This window comes from Rhagoletis zephyria, unplaced genomic scaffold (genome assembly GCF_001687245.7).
Source record: "Rhagoletis zephyria isolate East Lansing unplaced genomic scaffold, Rhagoletis_zephyria_1.1 Rzeph_scaffold_00021, whole genome shotgun sequence".
In the NCBI taxonomy this organism is placed as follows: Eukaryota; Metazoa; Arthropoda; class Insecta; order Diptera; family Tephritidae; genus Rhagoletis; species Rhagoletis zephyria.
In genome coordinates, this window is record NW_016157105.1 from 422175 (window position 1) to 449319 (window position 27145).

The 27145-nt window shown below is 38.1% G+C and overlaps 1 protein-coding gene across 4 annotated transcripts in view; it reads left to right on the forward strand.

Moving 5' to 3' along the window:
• Window positions 1–27145, forward strand: part of LOC108362068 (uncharacterized) — a 608307-nt gene that overhangs the window by 99931 nt on the left and 481231 nt on the right. For 3 of the 4 annotated variants that reach the window (XM_017614908.1, XM_017614923.1, XM_017614933.1), the window contains exon 1: window positions 17617–18157. In XM_017614908.1, coding sequence (XP_017470397.1) covers window positions 18064–18157 — 94 coding nt within the window. In that variant the 5' untranslated portion in view covers window positions 17617–18063. Of the gene's footprint in view, window positions 1–17616; window positions 18158–27145 lie in introns of those variants that run through there. The other variant, XM_017614914.1, reaches the window with a different exon arrangement.

A 27145-nucleotide genomic window follows, 5' to 3' on the forward strand; every position in this document is an offset into this window, starting at 1 on the left:
AAAACTACGACAAGTCTTCGATGGATCAGCACCCTCATCAAACGGAAACTCTCTTAATGATGTGCTTACGACAGGCCCCTCGCTGCAATCTGATATTGTTTCGATTATTTTAAATTGGCGAACTCATAAATTTGTTTTTGTTGCAGACATTGAGAAAATGTATCGCTGTATTGATGTTTATGCTGACGACACAAAATATCAACAGCTCATTTGGGAAGACAACATCCAGATCAAGACATATTCTCTCCAAACGGTCACATTCGGACTCAAGCCCTCACCATTTTTGGCAATAAAAACATTACAAACATTAGCTAAACTGGAGCGAAAACAGTATCCGTTTGCCTACACAGCAATTACTAATTAAACGTACGTTGATGATGTTACTTCGGGAAGCGAAACAATTGAGTTAACGATTGAATTAACTAACCAAATTATTCGAATGCTGGGGTGCTGGTTTCGAACTACGAAAATGGGCTAGCAATTCCTCGGAAATTATTCATCATATTCCACTCGAATATCGCAATCAAGATACAACGCGTTTCTTTAATTCGAGCGATGAGGCTCCTCATACCAAACGAACGGTACTCTCTCTCATCGGTCGTCTCTTTGATCCATTAGGGTGGATCAATATATTTGTCACTAAAGCAAAATTGCTTCTTACAACACTTTGGGAGCGGAACATTGATTGGGACGAAACATTGCCATCAAAATTAAATTCGAACTGCAATGAAATGATTCACCAGCTTAAATATCTCAACGAAATTAAAATTCCCCGTTGGGTACAAACAACAAGTGAAAACCAGTGTAGTGAATTGCATGTATTCTGCGACAGCTCACAAAGGGCTTATTCAACATCAATTTATTTGCGTATCGTAGTATCGCCGGCTGATTGTAATAGCCGCGGTTTATCCGTTGAACAATTACTGGCGGAATTATGGTGGAAAGGTCCGAATTGGCTTTCCCTGCCTTCTGAAAAATAACCACATTCTCCGTTCAACGTTATCGGTGACGATCCGCAGGAGCTTCGGTCAAAATTATAATCTATACATGCCACCATCAAGCCCGTCAATAGTCTTGATTCCATTATTAATCGATTTTCAAATTTCAATCGTCTTCGTTATAGTATCGCATATTTTTTTCGTTATGTCCAACGGCTACTCAATGCCATACACTCGAAACAACCAAAAATGCCAGTTTCGAAAGATTCAATAAAAGGAAAAATTTCCAAAATTGCACCACCGTCCGTTCAAGAATTGGAAAAGGCTGAATTGTATATCATACGATGGATACAAGGGGAATATTTTTATTCTGAACTCAATTCTTTACTATGAAAACAACCACTTTCAAAATCAAGCAAACTGGTATGCCCGTTGATTGAACCCGTTTTAGACAAAAAGGGAATTCTTCGAGTAAATGGTCGATTACATAACGCATACATATCATATGATGAGAAGTTTCCAATCATTTTGCCAACGAATCATCGAATAGTTTTTTTAATTGATGATTTTTATCACAAGCAAACACTCCATGGAGGTCCCTTGGTCACCGTTAATCAAATTCGTCAACGTTATTAGATTCTCAACATTCGAAATTTTGTACGTCATTTCATCCATAAATGTGGTCGATGCTTTAAAAACAAGCCAACTCTTTCTAATCAATGAATGGGTTCTTTGCCGTTTCATCGCGTTAATTATCAATCAAGACCATTTGCTGCAACTATTATTGATTATGCTGGGCCGTATAGCATCCGTGCATCAAAGTGTCGAGGTCAATCTTCGTATAAAGGATATGTAGCCATATTTACATGCATGGCAACCAAATCCGTTCACTTGGAAGCAGTAGGAGATTTATCCACACGAACAATTTTACATGCCTTTGAGCAATTTATTTCAACTCGCGGCCTATGTCATGACCTTTGTAGTGATTGTGGAACAAATTTCATTGGAGCAGCGAATATCCTTAAACGTTCAAAAGAGGAATTTGAGGCAACGATCCAGGCAGATGTCATTCCGCATTTAGTAACTCGCAATATTCAATGGCACTTTAGTCCACCTGCAGCACCGCACTTCAATGGACTAGCAGAGACGGCCGTCAAGTCCATGAAATTCCATTTAGCATGAATCATTGGTATCACAAAATTAACTTTCGAAGAATTTTCAACCGTACTGTAGCGCATCGAGGCGGTTCTAAATTCACGCCCAATATCGCCAACCAGCGACACTGCTTAAATGATCTCACTGCTCTAACACCCGGACATTTACTTGCTCGACCACAACCACCAATATTTGAAAATCCAGTTAAGAGACATCAGCTCATGGAACAATTAGTGCAGAATTTTTGGACTCGATTTCGTAGCGACATTCTCTCAAGCATGCAAATTCGTACCAAATGTCCTAGTCGATAGCCTAACGTCAAAAAACATGATTTAGTCATCATCAAGGACGAAAGGTTCCCAATAAATCAATGGCCTTTGGGTCACATCATTGATCTTCACCCAGGTGACGATGGTCTCATTCGCTGTGCTACAATTCGAGAATCTCAGAACGTACTCAAAAGACCGATCACAAAATTATATGTAGTTCCTACACCAAATGATATTTAGCCCACAATTTGCATTTTCGATCACTTTACTTACAGCCGTCCATTTCGAATCACTCGTACGCACTTGCCGACAAATGTCACCACGAAATCATAGCAGCTTATTAGTATATATCTACACTGTATAAACAGCAAAGTAATGTAACCGTCATCGGCGGGAGAATGTTAAATTCAGATTTAAATTCATAAATAGTCACTGCAGATATAGTGTAAGGATAGTGATTTTCTCTATCTAATTGCCATAGTGTAGACGCAGTGTAATGCTGCATGTTTATCGATTTCGATACTTTACAAACACTCTTGGGCTTTCTGTAATCCCTAAAATAACAAATGAGGAAATAAAGCATAGCAAAAGGTATACTTGGTCAACTGGTCGTGTTTTTTATTTTCATTGTCCACGAGTATTGATTAAGAATATTATTCATATCCGACCAACTTCCATCCGGAATCATTTAATCGCATACGAAACACTGGCATTTACGCGGATGTAAATCGCAGCGCAATATTCTTTTTCCGAGGCATCGCAAAACCCGCGGATTTGGGTGTCTTGCCCCGGAGTGAAGTTAACCCATCGAGGGATTTCGATGTGGCATATGGCTGGCAAATTTTCTGCGAACTGTTGCCATTTTGCTAAAGCTATGGGTTTGGCACATTCGTCCCAATCAACGCCATCGAGCCAAAGTTCTTGAAGCAGAATCTTTGCTTGAACCATCACTGGCGACAGCCATCCTGCGGGATCAAAAAGTTTTGCGACAGAGGATAAGATTTGTCGCTTTGTGACGGCATTCGATGTCGATGCAGGCAGAATGGTGTAGGAAAACTTATCGGTGATTGCATTCCATTGTATACCAAGAGTTTTGGTTGTGAAAGCGCTCTCAAATTTCAAAAAGTTGGAGTCGAGAAGATACTCCTTTGGAAATTTTTCTAAAATGATGATTGGCCGTTAGTTTCTTAAGTATGAAACCAGCTTACTTCAGCGCTTTGATCACTTGAACGAGTGATTCAGTGACGTTGTCAATATCATGACTTCCGGATAGGATGTCATCCACATACGTTTCGGTTTTAAGTATTGTGGCAGCCAAGGGAAATGTCGCTATCGTATCATTTGCTAATTGACGAAAGGTACGGATAGCGAGGTATGGTGCACAATTGACGCCGAACGTTACGGTTTTAAGATTATAATCGGTGACAGGGGAGTCAGCCGACGTGCGAAACAAGGTTCGCTGAAAATCTTTATCGTCCTCNTATGAAACCAGCTTACTTCAGCGCTTTGATCACTTGAACGAGTGATTCAGTGACGTTGTCAATATCATGACTTCCGGATAGGATGTCATCCACATACGTTTCGGTTTTAAGTATTGTGGCAGCCAAGGGAAATGTCGCTATCGTATCATTTGCTAATTGACGAAGGGTACGGATAGCGAGGTATGGTGCACAATTGACGCCGAACGTTACGGTTTTAAGATTATAATCGGTGACAGGGGAGTCAGCCGACGTGCGAAACAAGGTTCGCTGAAAATCTTTATCGTCCTCGTGGATGAGTATTTGACGACACATTTTTTCTGCAGAATGAGCAGTATGAGATCTGGCTGGAGTGTGGGACCAGTGTGCAAAACGTCATTCAGGGATTTTCCTGAACCAGATATTTTTGAGGCGTCGAATACCACGCGAACTTTGGTGGTCACCTTATCTGATTTGACGACCTCATGATGTGGCAAGTAGAACGAAAAGTATTTGCCATTAGCTATTATTTCGCATGGCTTCGTGTGACCGAGGTCGAGGTATTCTTCCAACACATTGTTGTACATTGTGCCTAAGTCTCCTTTTTTCTGGAGCGATCGCTCCATGCTGAAAAACTGCTGGAGTGCAACAGACCGAGAGTGGTCTAGAGACAGTTTTTTTGGAAATTCTTCCTTGAATGGAAGTCGCACAATGTATCGACCGTTTGGGGCACGAGTCGTTGTTGTTGCATATATATGCTCACATGCCTGATCTTCAGGTGAAATTTGTGGAGGTTGTGGAATCTCCTCCTCTTCCCAAAACTTTTAAAGCTGAGAGCTGAGAGTTCCATTCGAGCACTCTTCTACTTGTGTCGAAAATGCCATCACATTTTTGGTTATTGGACCACTGAAAATCCAGCAAAATATTGTTCTTTGCGCAAGTATAGTGTCGCAAATCTTTTGTATACCTTCCAGCAGGATCTGTGGCAGTATATTGCTGCCGATTACCATATCAGTGTGAGCTGGTATGTGACAGCTGGGGTCAGAAAGTTCAAGGATCTTAAATGCTGCCAGTTTTCAGGGCTAATGGTGAATGTAGGCATGTTGCTCGTGAGCTGAGGTAACACGATAACCTGTGTGTTTATCCGTTGCATGGTTTTGGGTGCAGCCAATGTGAGTGGACAAAGCTTTGAGGAGCTTTGTACTACGTGTCCACCCATGCCAGAAATTTCGAACTTGGAATGTTCGAATGTTAGTTTCAACCGTTTCTGAATTTTCGAGGAAATGAAAGTTCTCTGTGAGCCTTGATCAATTAAAGCTCTAAGTTGAAACAACCGCGGTGTTCAACCGCGACCATGGCAGTTGGAAGGAGAATTTTGCTATCATTGTCGGTGTGCAATGATTGTATTTGTCCTTGTTTGGAACAGCACGGTTGCTCGCTGGAATTGGAGCTTAACTCCGCTTGCCAAGCGGGAGGTGTCGACTTGGCAGTAGTGTGTTGTGCGGCGGTTTCATTCGCTCGCGCACTGGAGTGTCGAGATTGTGGTTTAGGATTCATGTGCAGCAGGGAGAGATGCCGTTGATGGCAATGTGTACATGACCACTTGCTCGGACACTCATTAGTGCTATGGGTATTACCAAGGCAGTNGAAAAACTGCTGGAGTGCAACAGACCGAGAGTGGTCTAGAGACAGTTTTTTTTGGAAATTCTTCCTTGAATGGAAGTCGCACAATGTATCGACCGTTTGGGGCACGAGTCGTTGTTGTTGCATATATATGCTCACATGCCTGATCTTCAGGTGAAATTTGTGGAGGTTGTGGAATCTCCTCCTCTTCCCAAAACTTTTAAAGCTGAGAGCTGAGAGTTCCATTCGAGCACTCTTCTACTTGTGTCGAAAATGCCATCACATTTTTGGTTATTGGACCACTGAAAATCCAGCAAAATATTGTTCTTTGCGCAAGTATAGTGTCGCAAATCTTTTGTATACCTTCCAGCAGGATCTGTGGCAGTATATTGCTGCCGATTACCATATCAGTGTGAGCTGGTATGTGACAGCTGGGGTCAGAAAGTTCAAGGATCTTAAATGCTGCCAGTTTTCAGGGCTAATGGTGAATGTAGGCATGTTGCTCGTGAGCTGAGGTAACACGATAACCTGTGTGTTTATCCGTTGCATGGTTTTGGGTGCAGCCAATGTGAGTGGACAAAGCTTTGAGGAGCTTTGTACTACGTGTCCACCCATGCCAGAAATTTCGAACTTGGAATGTTCGAATGTTAGTTTCAACCGTTTCTGAATTTTCGAGGAAATGAAAGTTCTCTGTGAGCCTTGATCAATTAAAGCTCTAAGTTGAAACAACCGCGGTGTTCAACCGCGACCATGGCAGTTGGAAGGAGAATTTTGCTATCATTGTCGGTGTGCAATGATTGTATTTGTCCTTGTTTGGAACAGCACGGTTGCTCGCTGGAATTGGAGCTTAACTCCGCTTGCCAAGCGGGAGGTGTCGACTTGGCAGTAGTGTGTTGTGCGGCGGTTTCATTCGCTCGCGCACTGGAGTGTCGAGATTGTGGTTTAGGATTCATGTGCAGCAGGGAGAGATGCCGTTGATGGCAATGTGTACATGACCACTTGCTCGGACACTCATTAGTGCTATGGGTATTACCAAGGCAGTTTTTGCACAGCTGTTTGAGCACCTGTTTTGAGCAGCATTTTGATGAGCGACTGGTTTTTGTTTATTTTGGCTTGGATAAAGCCGGTTAAGTGTTTCACTACTTCGTATCTTGAAGTAAGAAAATCGTCCATTTGTGACCATGAGGGTAAATCTCTTCGAGGAGAGAGAGATTGTTCCCAAAGTGACAGTGTGGTTTCGGGCTATTTGGATGAACATATCTACACCAATATGGAATCCCAACTGTCTGTCTGGACGTCTTGGGAATTAAGAACTGACAGACAGTTGTTGATTGATGTTTGCAGCCAGCTTTTTAGCTTTGGTCACCTCATTTATTTTGTTATTTTTATGGCCTTATAACAATTATATTGAACAATTTTTATGAGCTTGAGGCCGTTTTAAGTGAAAACTTATTGTGGAAAAGCAACAATAATTTGAAAAAATGGTAGAAGTGATAGCTATTTCGGAAATCACCACATTTCCTCATCAGACTTCTTTCAGTAGGATTCGAACCGACGATCACCACTGACTCAGCCAGTTGCCTACGCACTGTGCTAAGTTTGTCTTGTTAATTCTTGTTGCTTATTTTCCACTATTTCACTTTGCTAAGCCAACTACAATCAAGCGCAGCTATTCCGCTGCAATTCACTTGATCATGTGGTTGTTGGTTTTTGTTAATATTTCTATTATTAGAATGTTTAACTTTTTAGGTGTGCTCGTCCTCATATAATTCAAGGCAAGTGAAGTACTTGCCTTCTACCGAAGTCTTAAAATTTTCGGGTAGGCTGTCATCTGGCTTTTCAAATACCAAATAGTAGGCGGACTGAAGCCGTGCCCAACAATCATCTAGTGAATTGTCTTTTATCATGAGATAGGATTCAGTGTGGTCTTGTATTGGTGCATCACTGAATTTTGCACAGTACCTCATGATACTGTCACTTTCCGCTATCAACTTTTGAGCGGATGGGTCAAAAGTTTCAGATTTCGGGCGCGTTGAGGGTTCCCTCTTACCGCCGGTAGCTTCTTGTGAAGCACCTTTTGACTTTGTCTCAATTTCAGAAACTTTTGGTGGACTGTGTCCAAGTGGCATTTTGAATGTCGTGGAAGGTCAGACGTATATAAATTAATAGAAGATTTGATTAAAAATAGCTGATTACCACCCAGATATCTTTCGCAAAAAATAAGAAAATTTGTGTCAAACGGAAAAATAGCACTTTGTGCCACAGAGAATCAGGAAAAAAATTTTAAGATTTTGTGGCGGTGTTTGTGTTTTTGTTTCTTGCAAATTTCGTGAAATTATATTTGCTTTAATTTTTTGTTCAGGACTTTTTTTAACGTGGAAAACGGAGCGTCCCAATTAAATCCGCGGAATATGGATTTGAAAAAATTTTTTGAAAGAGAAATAAAATCACAAACATTTTTCACTGTTATATACGTGCTGACATATACGTATGTATAAATATTTAATGTGGTATAAATAATTATGTAAATACTGAAAAAGTATTGGTTATTTATCACTATCTAAACAAATGCAATTCGGGAGCTTTCCGTACTGGGTTGCGTGTATCTGATATCTTGAACTCACTTATCGCGTTATAGATAATATTCGTGTGATAATATTCTTTGTTAGCACGTATGTAAAAATGTGCAGAATATGTGGAATTTAAAAAAGTACGTAGTACGTATGAACCGAGTATATGGCTAAGCTATGCTTTGTCACAGCAGTGGTGAGTTAAGAAGTACGAAAAAACAGAAAGTTTGTTTTGATTACAGTGCGTATGTATGTATGTGTGCCGGAATGCACATGTGGATACAGCGTTGCCACAGACACATTTTTTTTCCTACCAAAATTTCCTACCATAACCAACCAAAACCTACCAAACAGTTTTTTGGGTTCTAATATTTTTTTTCAATGTCAAATTTATTAAAAACATAGCTAACATAACATTTAGTAAAACTAAAACACAGCTAGTACAATAAAAACAAATTAACTTCGTATAACGATTCATTTTACTGTACATACATACATATCGTCATTAGATACGAATAAAGACAAGAGCTCAAAAGTTGACAGCGAAAAAAGACGCGTAGAAAAAATTTCGGCGAAGAAGTACTCTTAATATAGGCGAGGGCAAAGAAATACGCGTTAACCTCTTTGACGGCGAAGAAAGACGAAGAAGACTTATTTTCGCGGTCAACTATGTTTGTGAGTATACGAATTCCCCAAAGAGTTTTTTGCGGAATGATGTTGAATCCATGTTTACGTGTCTTTTTTCGCAAATTTTTTCTCGCATCCTTTTTCGCCGTCAAAACAGTCTAGCATCTTTATTCGTGTCAAGTGACTATATTATTATTATTACGTCGGAGATACCCGCTTTGCAATATATATATCCTAATTGTAATCGCTCCAAACTTAGGCTTTTTAAAAAGCTCAGCAATTTGGATGATGCCATGTTCCAAATTGTAGATGGAGAAGGCAATCCGTCTCCAAGGTGCATCAATCTACTATTCATGCTTCGTGGACAGGGGGGTTTCCTTCACCGGCCTACAAAACCTACAGTCAGTCTCTACAGAAATACCCTTTAATTCAATCGGTACCTTAACTTGCAGTGTGCTGGCAGGTAGCCAGTAAGAGTTTTAAGATCAAAATATCTTTCGGAGTTCCTCCTGAAAAGTTGTGAATCTCTTTGATTGTCTTATTCGCTTCGACTTCCGCCAGTGTGCAGCAATTCCCAGCTAGCTCCTAAGTAGGTCTGCAGTGTATTCTTTAGTTGTACCTTAGAAAGGCTCGGAACCATGCAAACGCATTTGGGCTCCACTCTTTGCAAGACAGTCAGTCCTTTCGTTGCCTTCAAACCCTTCATGTCCCTGAACCCTCCACAGCGGTACGCTATTGTGGGCCCCCAGGTGGTTCAATAGTTCACAAGCCTTGATGTCGTTTGAAAAGACTGTAAGGCTTCTAACGCTGACTGAATATCTGTCATAATATTTATTCTGGCCTTATTTGCCTTCTACGATAAAATTCGCGAACACAGACTTCGGTTGCGAAGAATATGGTTGGGTACAAGCCCATTGGCAGACTTTCCTGGAATCTTGGTCCAAGTACGCCAAAAAGTATATATGGATGTTCGTATTGTATATTGGCAATAATAAGGGTATACGTTTGTACTGAGGAATCATGTTTGCGGCCGCCGTTATACGAACGCACCGGTGAAATATTCATGTAAAAAAATTGCTAAAATGTTTGGTGATACATATTTTTTATTTTTCTCAAATAACTATTACTCGTAGTCCCCAATCTACCAAATGGAAAAAAACCTACCAGTTTTGGTAGGAAAAGCCCATGTTTGGCAACACTGTGTGGATATGATAATATGTACGTAAAGAGCCGCTCACCGCTGAGGTGAGTTCTTGGTACCGAACGTATTTAATAGGCCTGGGTAACGGCGCAAATTTTTTGGCGCTGACACACTAGCTCCAGCGCCACTATCGGAATCAGCACAGTGTGTTGGCGCAATTGCGCCTCTTCAGGCTAAAGCTCATTTTCTTTATTGCTGCACGCCGCAGCGGTTGAGGAAAAACTCAAGTATACCCAAGTTCAAAACCCAAAAATACAACAAACCCATCATTTTCACATTCAGAAAGACCGCGACGAATTCTAGCAACACCACCTTGTACAAATTCGCCTTGTACTGCACATTTAACAAGAGACACTTCTATTTCGGGTGTTCTTTGCGACACCCGGTGTTGTCAGTGTTCCGGTGTTGAACTAAGGTAAATTAATACAAGGTGCTATCGGTCGGGTAAAAAGAACTCAAGTATACCCAAGTTCGAAACCGAAAAATACAACAAACACATAATCTTCACATTCAGAAGGACAGCGGCTAATTTTAGCAACACCACCTTGTAAAAATTCGCCTTGTGATGGACATTTTACAAGTGACACTTCGCTTTTGTGTGTTCTTTGCTGGTTGTTTGTGCCGCCTGGTGTTGTGAGTGTTCCGGTGTTGCTGGCGCCATTGCGTTACTGAGTTCAGAGAATCGGTGTCGGCGCCAGTAACTCAGCTCTCGGTATCAGCGCAATGGCCCGGCGCCGCACTGTGTTACCCACGGCTAGTATTTAAGTCGGAGAGCGAGGTGGAAAGATATGAAAATAAGCTAGAGTGCGTTTGGTATATGTGGACTGTATTGTCCGATGAACAACAGCGACTCTCTTAACTAATAGCGAGTAGTTGCAGAAAATGCAACTTGTGAAAATGTTTATATGTGCTACCGTATGTACATATGGTGTATGGGAAAAAATGCACTTATGTTTTTCGGCAATTTGTTTAGCCAAGTTCAACGAACTATGCGACCAACGGCAAAAATTGGTAAGCAGAGGAAAGTATATGATTTTACTGTGCTAATATTTTGTTCTTGCACAGTGGGACACAGTAGGCATATAAACTGCAACGGAATTTATTTTGGGGTATATATAAGAATATATATAAGTTTGGCGGTATGTGGAGATATACCGCTTTCCGGAAAACGGAATGTTTCTACCAATATTTTAATAGCGGCAAATTGCCGATGTGAAATTTTTGGGCGGCAGGAAAATATCCGCAATTTTATTAGAACCGTTTTTGGCGAGAAAAAATACGCCTTTTATTAAATTATATACATATATGTATGTATTTTTATATAGGTATGTACGTCCATTTGCAATTTATTTGAAATAATATAACTTTTAAGAATATGAAAGTTATATTATTTAAATTTTTAAGGAAATTAAAAATTTGCCTACTTACTACTTTCCTTGATTTATGTATATGTGTATGTGATTTTGCTCCTTTTTGCCTGGGGGCTTCTTGTGTCTGGTGTTGTCCGCTTATGCTGTTGATGGCTGCTGATGTCGTTGGTGGATGCTGGTACTATTGATGGCTGCTTGGCTGATGTAGCTCGATTCGCCTTGTCAATGTAGCAAGTAGTTTTTCGGAAAAAAAATTTATTTTATTTTTTTGAAACAGCGCAGAAAAAATGTTTATGTTTGTCGGTTGTTTGAAAACGCACTACTATATATTGTTAGCGAATTTTTTCCCAAGCATGTACGTTTTTTGTTTGTAATTAAACAAATTTTTGGTTTCAGTTTTTTTTTGTTTGTCAAAAAATTTTTAGTTTTCTCTCGGTTTTTTTTTGCGTATATGAATATGTATATACGTGCACTTTTGTTTATAGCTTTTCTTCACTCTTCAAATTATTTTATGTGTGTGTTTTTGCGGACGTACGAATACGGAGTGTTTTATTTTTATTTTAAAGTTTTAAAGTTTTATTTTCTTAGGAGCTGGGCCACGGTTGGCTGCGAAGGACCATGGATAAATCCACTGGTCGCCTTTCGCACTCACCTTGCACACACACACTTTTTCCGATACAAGGAAAGACTTTGTTTTAAATTTTTAGATTCAATTCACAAAATGTTTGATTATTTATTTAAACTTTCAGTTTACAAGTATATAGCAATCTATGTATATGTCTGTATATTTACAGCTGTGAAGACACAGTTTATTTCACAAATAGGTTTTGAAGGGCGCTTGCGCGTAGACCGATGTTTATTGCTGGACTGACGTGTCGCTGATTTGGCACGATGAATCATTTTCATTTCATTTTCGGGGTCGCTTCGACTCCACACAGTTACGGCCAAAGGATACGCGTACGGCCGCTGAAATTACGTTTAAGCGGCGGCTTAATCATATTGCTTTAAATTTTTATAAATCTTTTGAAATGTGGAAAAAGTTTACTTTGAAATTCTACATAATTTTATGAGTATACAATTTTTCGAGTGTTTACTTTAAAAAGGGATATTTAAAAAGGATCTAGGAAGCGAGCTAAATTATACTTAGGACAAGTAAACATTAAATATGCGTGTCATATCTCAAATAGTTCCAGCTGCGTGGAACTGCGAGTTCAGTTTCTATTCTTCGTATTATAGACCAACCTTCTGTAAAATTTATTGAATGTTTATTGTAGAGCTGAAGGGAAAGACTCTGGTGTGTACAAAAAATAAATAATAAGCAATATAAAATGGAAATTGAAGAAGATGTAGATGTAAATGGCTCGCCAATCTATTAATCATATTCAACATTCAGCCAGAAATGCACGCTTCTCTGGACGAGATCCGTTTTCGATGGAAAGAGTCCTGCTGGCCTTAGCTCAGCTTTTGTGGCATAAAATGTAGGTAAACTTGAAAGTTTGCCCGATGAAAAATACTTACATATGCCATTTAAGAGAAAACATTTCGTTGTTTACAACCATTTATAAATGGTTAATTTGTCTTGAGAATGGGCACCCTATGTATGTATACTAGTTAACAAAATAGTCGGACAAGTCGTAATTTAAAATGAAAAAAAGTTAAAAATTTAAATTTTGCATATCGATGGCTGAATGGAAGATTGACCTATCTCGGAAGCCAGTTCAAAAACGCCCTGTCTCATAAAATTTTTCAAGAACGCCCTACTTCAAAGTTTGATTGAAAACGCCCTATTTCAGAATTTGGTTGAATAACGCCCTATCTCAGAATTCATTTCAAAAACGCCCTATCTCAAACGAAAATACATTGAAAATAAGCTGATATAGGGCGTTTCTGAAACTGCAGATGAGATAGGGCGTTTTTCAATGCGTTCTTGAAACGTTTTCTGAGATAGCGCGTTGTTAAAAATTTTTCTGAGATAGGGCGTTTTCGAACTGGTTGCCGAGATAGGTCGATCTTCCACTCAGCCATCGATAAACTCTGTAAGATTCCTTTCAGTGATCGGAGCAAGAAATCGGACATTGTTGTAGATCTGCCTCTTTTTTGAGCACACCTACCACACAAGGTCTGAAATCTACCACATATTCGCGTTTTTGAGTAGTTTTATTTTTGCTCAACATAATTTTCTTAATTTTAAGAGCAAAAATTGTCCAACACTAAACACTAACAACAGGCAGAATGGGAGGATAAAATAAACTGTAAAATAGTAAATTTTCTCAATATTCAATTTTTCGACATCAAACATGGTTTTATTGTGTTAAATTGCAAAATATATGATTTATAAAAAGAATTAATAGCGAAAATGATAAAAACCGGCGATTTTTGTAAAAGGATTAGCAAATTTCGGTGCATCTCAAATTTCTAAACCGTTGTTTACTTTTACTTGAGAATTGTCAAAATCGGCAAATCCCAAGCAGCATTTTTGGAACGAGCCACATTTGTTCGCTACATCGTGATGTGATAAAAAGAAAAGCTGGCAGCGCTCTGCAAGGTTGCAGAAATCTTTCAAAATATGTTCGAAACTGTAAAGGAAAAAAATTGCCAAAACCTACGCAATTTTTATCAACTTCAATCTTGCACTTTATTATACTAAAATTAATTTTATTTTAAATTCTAATTAAAATGTTTGCAATTAAGGAGAAATCTTGCAGATTTTTTTTAATTTTTGTACAAAGTTTGATCCAAAACCTGAGATCTACCACATTTTTTTGAAATCTACCACATTTTTTTTAGATTCTACCACACAAATTTTTTTTAAGTCCGATCACTGATTCCTTTGCCATTTCTTAAGATAAATTATCAATTTAAACATTGTTGTAAGCAGCGAAATGTCTTATCTTGAATCACATACATAAATACGTATTTTTCACCGGGTAAACAGAAATAAAGTTACGTGCAAGTATACCTGTGCGTCACCCTTTGAAAAACGCGGTTTTTGACCTTAAGCCCAGATTTTGAGGGTGTATTTAAAATTCTGAGTATGCAGATTTTACTGCTTGAATATACCTACAATAAGTGTGAACCTCGAAAAAACTATATACGTTTTTTTTTGTCACACAGTTTAATTTAGATCGTCTTTAATAATCTGTATATCGTCGTTTAAAGTACAAAACCGCGTACCAACAAAATGCAAAGCCGCCTATGTGAGGTTGCATAAATTATTATCTAGATAGTAAAAACACTCATATTTCAAAATGGTTCTCTTTTTTATAAAGCAATCGCATTTCTGGATAGTATATTTCAGGACGAATGGATAAGGATTGAGCCAACAGCTTCTGGAAGCAAATTCAATGTTTGGCAGCAAATATCAGTTACGCGATTTTGCAGAATGACGATACGCGGTTTTGTACTTTATACGACGATATGCATGTATGTATATGTGTATAGCCAGCAAAAACTGCGGAAAGAGATCTGAAAACGGAAAGAAAGGTGAATAGTAAAGTGCCACGAAGGGTTGTGAAACGAATACTTTTCCGGTTGGTTTTCTGAAATTTTTCATTCTGAACTTCAAATATGCTTTTTCATAGTTAATTATACTCAGAAATTAATTATACTTTCAATATGTTCGTCTGCCGGCATAAGAACCTGGAACCTCATGAAGGTTACAAATAGTCGCACTCTTCTCTGCACACTCAGCTACTGTCGAATACGTATATGTACATGTTTTCAAATGTTCAGTTTTAACAAATATTTAAAAATTTTTGTTTTCAAATAACGTAATATTTTTCAGTAGTTTTCGGATACGAATATTATATTAAATATTAAAATTTAACCAAAATTGGAAAATACAAAGGTTCACAAGCACGAAATGGCAATACCGCTCAACAATATTTGTATATTTGTCACTGGCATTTGTCATCAAGTGGCAAATCAGATATTTGGTCATTTGCGTAATTATACCTTTCATGAGCATGAAATGGTATTATAACTTTGGTTCGATGTTTGTAAGTACCAGAATAAGAAGAGATAGACCCACTAAAATGTATACTTAAATGATCAAAACGTCGAGCTGAGTCGATTTAGCCATGTCCGTCTGTCCGTCTGTCTGTTTGTATGCAATCTAGTCTCTCAGTTTTCGAGATATAAGGATGAAATTTGGTAGGTGAGTGTATTTTTATAATGTATTAATCATTTGTCGGAACCGGAAGAATCGGACCGCTATAACATATAGCTCCCATACAACTGATTGTTCAGATATGAGATTTTTCGTTATAACTTCTCCATTTATGCAGCTAAGAACATGAAATTTTGCAATAATTCCACCCATTATCAACAGAGAACTTAGGGTGAAAATTACAAAGATCGGGTCACTATAACCTATAGCTCCCGTACTACTGATTGTTCAGATTTAAGATTTTTCGTTATAACTCCTCCATTTAAGTAGCTAGGGACATGAAATTTTGAAATGTTGTCACTCATTATCAAAAGAATACTTTCAGTGAAAATGGCGAGGATCGGGTCGCTATAACCTATAGTCTCCATACGACTGATTGTTCAGATATGAGATTTTTTGCCATAACTTCTCCATTTATGCAGCTAGGAGCATGGAAATTCTCACCGTTTTCACTCATTATTAACAGAATCATTACAGTAACAAAGATCAGGTCACTATAACATATATCTCCCATTCAACTGATTGTTATGAGAATTTTCTTTACGACTCACAGTCAGTGTTGCCGCGCATAAATTTTAGTGGTAGCCAAATTCCTTTAAAAAAAGGGCTAAAAAAGAGCTAAAAAAAGTCGCTGTGGCTAAAAATGGTAGCTAAATTTTTTTACTTACATATACATATATAAGTATACACGTAAATATTGTCAATAAGTAATGGTATATAAAAACAATAAACTCTGGAAAAAAAGCTATTATTTTATCCAACCAAAAACCTTTTTGTATAAAAGGGGAAATACACGACACCAGCTTGCTGGTTCCATCAAGTCAGCATGCTGGTACAATATTTATTTCTTTACAAATGAGGTCGAGGAAAGATCGAAATGATTAGAGCTGAATTTTCATAATTTTTCTAGCATTTTGTTAAACATTGTTTTTTTTTTTTTAAATTCACAAGTGGAATATCGTGAACGTAATCTTCCACAAACACGGCTTTGACTCATATAGTGCAAGAAATTTCCGCCAAAATACTTTTTACTTAGAAAATTGAGCTAATTTCACCACTCACGGCACCAGCATGCTGGTACAATCACACCACAAGAACATACACGGTCAATCGACTTGCTGGGTCATTTAATAAATTTAGTATATTAAGGACTGTGAACTTATCTATTTTAAACTATAGTTAAGTCGTTAACAGATAAGTTATCAGCCCCAATACTTTTGCAGTATGTATATATAAAAGCGTAAGGAACATACAATATATATGTATACTAGCTTATACCCGCGGGTTTCACCCCGCGCTTTTATACAAATATGAAAAATAATTTAATGATGTTAGATTTTATTTCTGTGCCTATTTCGGTATAGCTCGTTATTTTTTAAGCGAGTTAAGGTATTTAGGCCGTTTAAAACTATGAAATTATAAAATCTCGTCTGCGCGCTAGGCATACGAAAGATATTAATCCCTCTAAGTTTACCTTAAAATGGTTCCAGGTATACGACGCGTGAACGTGTAACCTTAAAATAAATGTGCCTGTTAATTTTTTCCAAAATTCATAAAATTTAGTACTTGGAGCAACAAAAAGTTGTTTAAAAGGTGGGGCTTTCATAAAAATTTTTTATTATCTTCAAAGTTGGAAAATGCTGGCTTAAACGAGCAGGGCACACCGAATTTCATCAAAGAATATATATATGTTCTTTAATTTGGGCCTGTTTATCTAGAATTACTGGACTATAATGTAAACCGATTTTGACAATCTTTCAGATTTATTCTTTTCTCGTTAAAACCAGCATATGCTCTGAATTTCTTGAAAATCGGATAACATTTATTATTTCCGCCCACAAGAACTGTGGGCGTAGTAGCGCGTTGAATTTTACCATTTTCCAGATTTCTTCATTCCCAAGTGCCGAACAGCGCACGTACGGTTACTACTTTTGGCCGGAGCTTATATGGGTGCGTCGGTGGCTGGTTGAGCTCTAAGTCGAAGTTAAAAAAAAAAAATTAATACACTTTTTTAAGGTTTGGACTAGTCGTAAGTCTATATAGTCGAAAGGCAAAAACTGCATACTCATTTGAATTGACACGAAAGATCTTGGCTTAGGCATAGGCCCTCGTACAGTGTTACCATAAATAAAAAAAGATAGCAGTTTTACCATAAAACACTTAAGTGAATTTTCATTTTTAACCGCACTAAACCATATTTTTGGGGTTGGTTTTTGGTTCGGTTTTGGTATTTCAAAATAAAAACGGTTCGGTTCATGGTTCGGTTCGAAAAACGAAAAAGGCGCCGGTTCGCTTTAAAACCGGTTTGCAGCCCTGATTATAAGTACTGGAACAAACCTGTTTGTAAAATGGAAACAACCAGCTGATATATTTTACTAATATATGAAAATGTGACTAACTACGCAACTAAAATTTGCTGAATTAGCTGTCTGTCTGAACATTGTAAAACTTGGTTTCGGTTCGCAACCCAAATTTCCGAGAAAATGATTAAAAGTTAGCCTATCAATCAAAAACATATATCATTGTGAAACAAATATGAATAACGGCAGTGATATCTAGACTATGTGTAATTATAATGGCGTATTGATATGATGTTCATTGTATTCTGTATTGTATCAGTATCAATGAAAACTGGTTATCAATGTTTTCAAGTGATTTTTGTGCTCGTACTTTTCTGCGAGTATAATGAATTATTCAAAAGCGACAAGTGTGATTTTTTTATCGCTCTGTGTAATTTTTGCGGTGGAAGCAGAAATAATTTTGCGAGTGGATCCCTTAGGTAAGCATATATCTATTAGAACTTATTTTTCTATGTTTTATTACTATTAGTGTTTCGTACGTTATGATCATGTTTTTAATACGCGAAAGGACAAATAATATTAAACTGATCGAAAATGGTTTGGCTTGTATCAACTTAAAGTTCTAGGTAGCAATGTTATATAAAATGTTCGCACTATGTTACATTCTTTAGTAATAGGTCGGGATGGAAATCGCATGCACTATAAATTCGCACCATTTGCGGCAAAATTTTCAAAAATATTCACTAACGCTATCCACGGGTCCGCCACTGCCTCGAATCGAAGAAAAGTACAAACGCGAAATTTTTCGCTTTATTTGTAAAACATTTTAATAATTTTAAACTCATTCAATTTTTCTTTTTACTTATAAATCAAAGAAACAAAGAGTTTTCACATTTTCTTTGGTTTTTCTTTAAATTATTTTAGGAATTCGTCAACTGAAAAACTAATATCTTTGTGAATAAATTCTCATAGAATATTCATACTTCTTGAAACCAAGCTCTAAATGGCATTCGTTTTAATATATCTTCCTAATATATAAAAATCCCGTGTTACTGTGTTCGTTTACGCTAATCTCCGAAACCGCTTAACCGATTTCAATGAAATTTTTGTGGGTTTGTATTGTTGGCTCCAACTTTAAAGATAGGATAGTTTTTAACCCGAGAAAAAACATTTTTTTGCATCGAAATTTTTTCTATGCTTCTCGCAACGTTCTTAAAACTCCCGTGTGGCTATGTTCGTTTAAGCTAACTACAAACTGCTCATATCAGAAGCAAGAGTTTTCCAATGTTATTCGCGGCTACGCTTCATATGTATGTTTATGTTGGGGAGAAATAGGTAGGATAGCAACAAAATAATGTAGTATGTATTTATAAACATAAACATGCGCACATCAGCAGCAACAAAGAATGTACCGTTTGGACAACATACAATGTTATCCATTCCCCTGGCTGATGTTTGAACCGTAACCAGAGATCGTTTTTTTTTTCAAACGTAGTGGACAATAATAACAATAAGTATTTTGTAAATTTCGATATCAAATGAAACGTAAGAAACAATATGGCTCTTCACACCGAGCTCGGTAACTCGGTGTCCGGTAATTTTTTCTAATTTATTTTGTTTGTGTAAATAGTGTTACACAAACAAAATGCATGGGAAAAAATTACCGAACACCGAGCTACCGAGTACCAAGCTTCGATGTGAAGACCCATAATATCTACGATGCATGTAACCTGCCTATGTATAGGTGTGTAGCATGACAACGTCTGCCCGGGCTTACTAGTCTTTTAATAAAATACAATAATATCGCAATAAATAAAAGGAAAAAAGAATAAAGTCCGTAACGTAACGTCCAGAACGCACATATACAATTGTTCTAAAGTTAATCCAACCTTTTGTTTACTTTTGTATCACATTTTGTAAACTTCATTATTTTCCCCTCAAATTATTTTTGTAGATTGTGCTCTCCATGCATGACAATTTGCGCAAATCAGTTGACCTTGACGGCTATATGTGAAGATGTGGCGGATAGAGATTTTGCCGGATAACCGGATTCCGAATACAATGTAAAAATTAAGAGCCGGATTCGGATATCCGATCGGATACCCGGTAGACTGCTGCACATTTCACAATTTCACAATATTGTTATATTCATTTCGTGTGAACTCGTTCACATTTCGCCTATGCAGTTCATCTATTGTATGTTTAATATTCACCAAGCTAATCATTTTCACACGGTATCATGACATAAACTTCAAGTGGCACAACTCCAATTTTAAAATTTGGAATTGTGTCACTCGTTATACAGTGACAGAAAGCCAATTTTTGGCTTGAGGTTATGTCACTTCTTATAAGGTGCCTTAACTAATGTGACCAATTATTTCATAGCTGAAAGCAGTACAGAGAAACGTAATCTTTTCCTTTTTTATGTGCTGCGACAATTCTGTCTGCAATATCCGCATAACATAGGTATGTTAAGCGCCAGTGTAGGTGTGGTTCCTAATGTTTCGCTTATTCCTGTTACAAGTGTAACCTTCTCTAGTGAGTTCCACCAGACTAGGGCTCCTTGAATCAATATAGGCTTAAATCTTGTTTTCTAGAGCTAGTTAATTAATTTTGGCGAGAGACCCCAGCTTTTACCGATAGCTCCTAAACAGCAGTACAAGGCAACCGACACATTTCCTGCCCTTTCCTCAATGTTAGGCTTCTACGACAGCCGCCGTAGTTCGCCCACCTGGTTACCTGGTTCAGGTAACCTTGAGCCAGATCAAAAAGGGTGTATAGAAATCGTCCCTTGACCAAAAGTTCCACATCATCTACATAAGCGATCACCCGACAGCCCACTTTTCCAGTTCCTCTAGAAGGTCGTTCACAACCGCAATCCAGAGCTGGGGGGAGAGAACACCACCTTATAGAGTGCTCCTATTGACTCTGCGCTGAGTGCAGGCGCTCCCTCATCCGCCGCGACAGTTCTGGCACGAAGTAAGCTGTGGATAAGCATTATTAAGTTGGTTTTGAACCCTACTGCTGAAGGCCCTACTGCATAATCTTCATGCGAGAAGGCTTCCTCTGACCACTTTCCCAATGTCGGAAGGGCGGTATTCACCGACCTTTTCTTGCAATAAGCATATTGAGCTCTTGAAAGACAGTCACGAGGAATCGCGTTTCTTATGTACAGGTCTGTCAGTCTCTCTAGCATTTTAGCAAAAGCATTTTTAGCAAAAACGAAGAGACGATAGGCTTAAAATCCGTAGGGGAGAGCCTTTTCCGGCCTTCGAGAGGAACGCAACACTGACTAACCTCCAAGCCTTGGGGATGTACCCGGTCCTCACGCAGTTTGCATAAATATAATCCACCCAATCGCACGACACCATCATAGCCCTTTGCAGCTGCGCAGGTATGATGCGATTGGTCCCCGGCGGCTTTAATGGTTTGAACGAATTTATCGCCCAGGCCATTTGACGCTAGTCCAGAAGGTCGGAGAAGTACAGAACTTGGGGGGAGATTCTGTAACCAGTTAGCGACAATTTTAGACGCATGACATAAATGTTTTTGCGTCAAAAAGTGCGATAGCGATCCGAAAATTGTCGCTAACTAATTACAGAAGTTCCCTCCTGAAGTACAAAATATCGCAAAGAAGTACATTTGACTGTACTTCGAAGTGCGAAGTACAAGAGGGAAAAAAAGTACTATTGTACTTCCGAAAGAAGTACGATTGGTCACATTAGTCATAACCCCTATTTGGGATAATACCAGCTCTCAGAAAAAACAAATAAAGCATATACAATACACGCTCAAGAAATTAAAAAAAATTGTGTATTAAAATTTTTTGATCCGTTTACAGCTCTCTAGAAATAAATATGTATGTAAATATTTCTTCAAGAACTGTAAAGCAATGGCAAAGTAGAAAGAAATGATGCAAAATATTTCTTGTAATTTTTCTTCAGCTGGAAACTAAGCTTAAAAATCGGAAAACGTGGATATTAAATTTCGCCCTTTTTAATGTAAAACAATATTTTAATATGTATATTGTGAACATTTTGAACAAAAATCGCCCCATTTGTTATTCCAAATTTTCGACTGCGGTCCCTTTTTATACCTTTCATGAGCATGAAATGGTATTATAACTGTGGTCCGATGTTTGTAGTACCAGAATAAGAAGAGATAGACCCATTAAAATGTATACTTAAATTATCAGAACGGCGAGCTGAGTCGATTTAGCTATGTCCGCCTGTCCGTCTGTCCGTGTGTCTGTCTGTCTGTCTGTCCGTCTGTTTGTATGCAATCTAGTCTCTCAGCTCTCGAGATATCCGGATCAAATTTGGTAGGTGGGTGCATTTTTATAATGTATTAATCATTTGTCGGAACCTATAATATATAGCTCCCATACAACTGATTTTTCAAATATGAGATTTTTCATTCTTATGACCCATCCTTTTAGCTTTATTGTGCTTTAACTAATGCATATTTATCATAATTTGTACTACAAATTTTGTTCCATTATTAATATTAGATGGATTAAGGTAACGATCAAATTTCTAAATTAAAATTAGTGTACTACGGTACATTCCGTTTAGCTGCCTATTCACTTGGCTGTTTTAGTATAGCTGGACATTTCTGGAAGAATGCTTAATTCGGAAGGAGTTTTATTCATTATGTATGATTCTTTTTCATTTAACAGCATCGCGGGATTGAAAAACGATTTAATATTTCCATTTCAAAATAATCTAAAGACGGTAAGGTTTAAAAAAAAAACACAGTTTTAAATATCCCAGTTATCTAGTAGATAACTATATATGTATATCCCCCTTTGACAAACCCATTTATAAATACTTTACTCTGAGCACCTCCCATAGATACATATGTCTGAATACCAAATTTAAAGTTCATGTGACTTATGGTTCCGAAGTTATAGCTGATAAAGGATTCCACGCCTATAGGACGTGCCATGCCCCCTTTTACAAACTCATTTATTTATACCCTCATATAAGCACCTACTATTGATATGTCTTCATACCAAATTTCAAGTTCATGGGACTTATGGTTCCGAAGTTATGGCTGATAAAAATTTCCACGCCTATGATATGTGCAACGCCCCTTTTTACAAACTCGTTTATATATACCCTCGTATAAGCACCTACCATTGATATGTCTGCATTACAAATTTCAAGTTCGTGGGACTTATGGTTCCGAAGTTATGGCTGATAAAAAATTCCACGCCATTGGGATGGGCCACGCCCACTTTTCAAACTCGCTTTTACGTATCCTTCTATAAGCACCTACCATTGGTATGTCTGCATACCAAATTTCAAGTTAGTGGGACTTATGGTTCCGAAGTTATAGCTGATAAAAAATTCCGCACCTACAATTACGTTTGTACGTACCCTTCTATAAGCATACCAAATTTCAAGTTGGTGGGATCTAAGGTTCCGCAGTTATAGCTAAAAGTTCCACGCCTATGGGATGTGCGACGCCCCCTTTTACAAACTCGTTTATGCATACCCTCCTAAAAGCACCTACCATTGAAACGTCTGAGTTCGTGTGACTTATGGTTCCGAAGTTATAGCTGATAAAAAATTCCGCGCCTATGGGATGTGCCACGCCCCCTTTTACAAACTCCTCCTATAAGCACTTTGCATTGATATGTCTGCATACCGAATTTCAAGTTCGAGAGACTTATGGTTCCGAAGTTATAGCTGATAAAAAATTCCGCGCCTATGGGATGTGCCACGCCCCCTTTCACAAACACGTTTATACATACCCTCGTATAAACACCTACCATTGATATGACTGCATACCAAATTTCCAGTTCGCGTGACTTTGGTTCCGAAGTTATAGCTGATAAAAAATTCCGCGCCTATGGGATGTGCCACGCCCCCTTTCACAAACACGTTTATACATACCCTCGTATAAACACCTACCATTGATATGACTGCATACCAAATTTCCAGTTCGCGTGACTTTGGTTCCGAAGTTATAGCTGATAAAAAATTCCGCGCCTATGGGATATGCCACGCCCCCTTTAACAAACTCCTTTGTATGTACCCTCCTATAAGCACTTACCAATGATATGTCTGCATACCAAATTTCAAGGTCGTGGGACTTAAGGTTCCGAAGTTATAGCTGATAAAAAATTCCGCGCCTATGGGATATGCCACGCCCCCTTTAACAAACTCCTTTGTATGTACCCTCCTATAAGCACTTACCAATGATATGTCTGCATACCAAATTTCAAGGTCGTGGGACTTAAGGTTCCGAAGTTATAGCTGATAAAAAATTCCGCGCCTATGGGATATGCCACGCCCCCTTTAACAAACTCCTTTGTATGTACCCTCCTATAAGCACTTACCAATGATATGTCTGCATACCAAATTTCAAGGTCGTGGGACTTAAGGTTCCGAAGTTATAGCTGATAAAAAATTCCGCGCCTATGGGATATGCCACGCCCCCTTTAACAAACTCCTTTGTATGTACCCTCCTATAAGCACTTACCAATGATATGTCTGCATACCAAATTTCAAGGTCGTGGGACTTAAGGTTCCGAAGTTATAGCTGATAAAAAATTCCACGCCTATGGGATGTGCCACGGCCCCTTTTACAAACTCGTTTATATGTACCCTCCTTTAAGCACCTACTATTGATATGTCTTCATACCTAATTTCAAGTTCTTCAGACTTATGGTTTCGAAGTTATAGCTGATAAAAAATTCCGCGCCTGTGGGATGTGCCACGCCCCCTTTTACAAACTCTTTTATACATTCCTTCCTATAAGCACCTAAATGTCCTATATGTCTCCATACCAAATTTCAAGTTCGTGTGACTTATGGTTCCCAAGTTATAGCTGATAAAAAATCCCGCGCCTATGGGAAGTGCCACGCCCCCTTTTACAAACTCGTTTATATATACCCTCCTATAAGCACCTACTATTGATATGTCTGCATACCAAATTTCAAGTTCGTCAGACTTATGGTTCCGAAGGTATAGCTGATAATAAATTTAGCGCCAATGGGTTGTGCCACGCCCCCTTTTACAAATATGTTTATATATACCCTCGTATAAGCAGCTACCGTGTGACGTATGTTCTGGAAGTTATGGCTGATTAAAAATTTCACGCCTATGGGAGGTGCCACGCCCCCTTGTCGGATCCCAAGTTTTTTCATCCTATTATAGGCCCAGGTGTCATGGCAATACTCTGCCAAAGTTTTGATCGATTCTGTCCGTCCGTTTAGACTGCAACCTGGCAAATACATACATACTTTCACAAATATATAGTAGATATCTATTATTATCCCAGTGTATANAGCTACCGTGTGACGTATGTTCTGGAAGTTATGGCTGATTAAAAATTTCACGCCTATGGGAGGTGCCACGCCCCCTTGTCGGATCCCAAGTTTTTTCATCCTATTATAGGCCCAGGTGTCATGGCAATACTCTGCCAAAGTTTTGATCGATTCTGTCCGTCCGTTTAGACTGCAACCTGGCAAATACATACATACTTTCACAAATATATAGTAGATATCTATTATTATCCCAGTGTATAAGAATTTTAGGAATATATCGTCCACAATGTCACCTATCGTGTACATTTTTAGTCTCAATATTTATTTTCAATTGGCTAAATGGTATTCTAAATATGAGCCAAATCGGCAATTAAATGCAATTTTTATGAATATTCCGACCCCCAGCGTCATTAAGCCATTAGCGATTCAATTTTTAGTCGAAATATTTCCCTTCAAGGTGCTGAAATATGTTCCAAATGTGAACGAAATCGGTTCAGCCGTTTAGTAGTTTAGTGACATTCAATATACGGAAAACTCTATGAAATTGTGAAATCGTGACGTCTCAGCTTTCTTCATTTTTCGGCAACAACAACAAAAATTTTAAATTTTTTTAAATCAAAGAACCTTCCACACAGAAGGTCCAAAATTGTGCTTTTTACAGAATTGAAGTCGGTTCAACCGTTTGGTCAGGCATCGCCGTCATACGAAAGACATTTCATTTTTATATATATAGACAATACCAAGTCTACTGAGAAAATTGTCAAAATGTATGCTGTATGAGCTTTATCTCTTATACCACTGATCGTTCAGATACCAGTCTTTGCGATATATCTCCTTTATGTAGATCACACAGCACTGAAAATCACTTAGATTGGTGCTATATAAGGTATATCTTCCATACCTCTGATCGTTTAGATATCATTTTTTATAAATATATGTAGAGGAGATACTATGCCTGTCGTGAATATATATGAGATCTATGCCTGCTGTGAATATATAAATTTTTTCAAATGCAGTAATCTGTTCAAGTAAAATTTTCAGATGCTCATGAAAGGTATGAAGCCTTCGGCATAGCCGAAGACAGCGCTGTTCTTACTTGTTTAAAAACTATATTTTAATCTATTTCGCCGGGGGCGTTTTTTTATAAAAACTATATTTTAATCTATTGTGAAAATTTGGAATAAAAATCGCCGAAGGCCGCCTATGCAGATAGAAGTTCTGCCCAAAAATACTTCCGCTCTTCTTTTCCGGCAACACAGAAAGGAGCATTCTATAGTACTTAGTAAGGGTACTTAATAAACATCTGCTTGTATCCACATCGTGGAACCTCAGTTGGTTCATGGCATATTTCTAAAAGCGTCATTTTTTATTTTAAGCGTGTAGCAGGGTTACATTGCCGTCTTAAAGCTAAGCGTACACGGTAGAGAAATCTCTCGAGAGTTTCACTGAAATAAAAAATCTCCTCTCTCAATTAAGTTTACACGGTAGAGCAACTCTAGGAGATATTCACTCTAGCTAGAGACGAAATAGAAAAATCTCAACTTTTATCTATCACGTACTCTACAAGCTGTGTACACGGTAGACAATAGTTACCTCTCGCCTATAGTTAGGGTTCTATATCGAATTGTTGTCAACGCTTGTTGTATGTATATATGTAATTATATCAAAGCCACGATGTAGAAAATATAGTTGGTGTCCATGGGCGCAGCCAGGTAGAGGCCCCCTTAACTTTCAAATTTTCCTTATATATATATATATATATATAATAGTACCCTGAAATACCATTCTGGCTACGCCGATGGCGCCATCAGCGGAGCGCTAACCCTTCGTGGATTTGACAGCATTCACCTATTTTCTGACGTCATAAAATACATTTTCGCAATATGAACAAGAATTAAATTTTCAAATTGTACTTATTTGCCGAAAAAATTGTACCTAAAAGTAGACAAATACACCTAAAAATTAAACTTGGCAACCTCTCTCTTCGGTACTATGTGTACTTTTGGACTCGCATCAAACAACCTTTAATATTTAAAACTCCCTTAAAAGGAGTCTCTCCGAGCAGTTCCAGCCAAACTACTATATATATGTATGTAGGTATTCACCAAGTTGAGCAAGTGGCCTGGCACTCTGACAAAACAGCAGACAACTCAAGCAACGACTATTGCCAGAGTGCCAGACCACCTGCTCA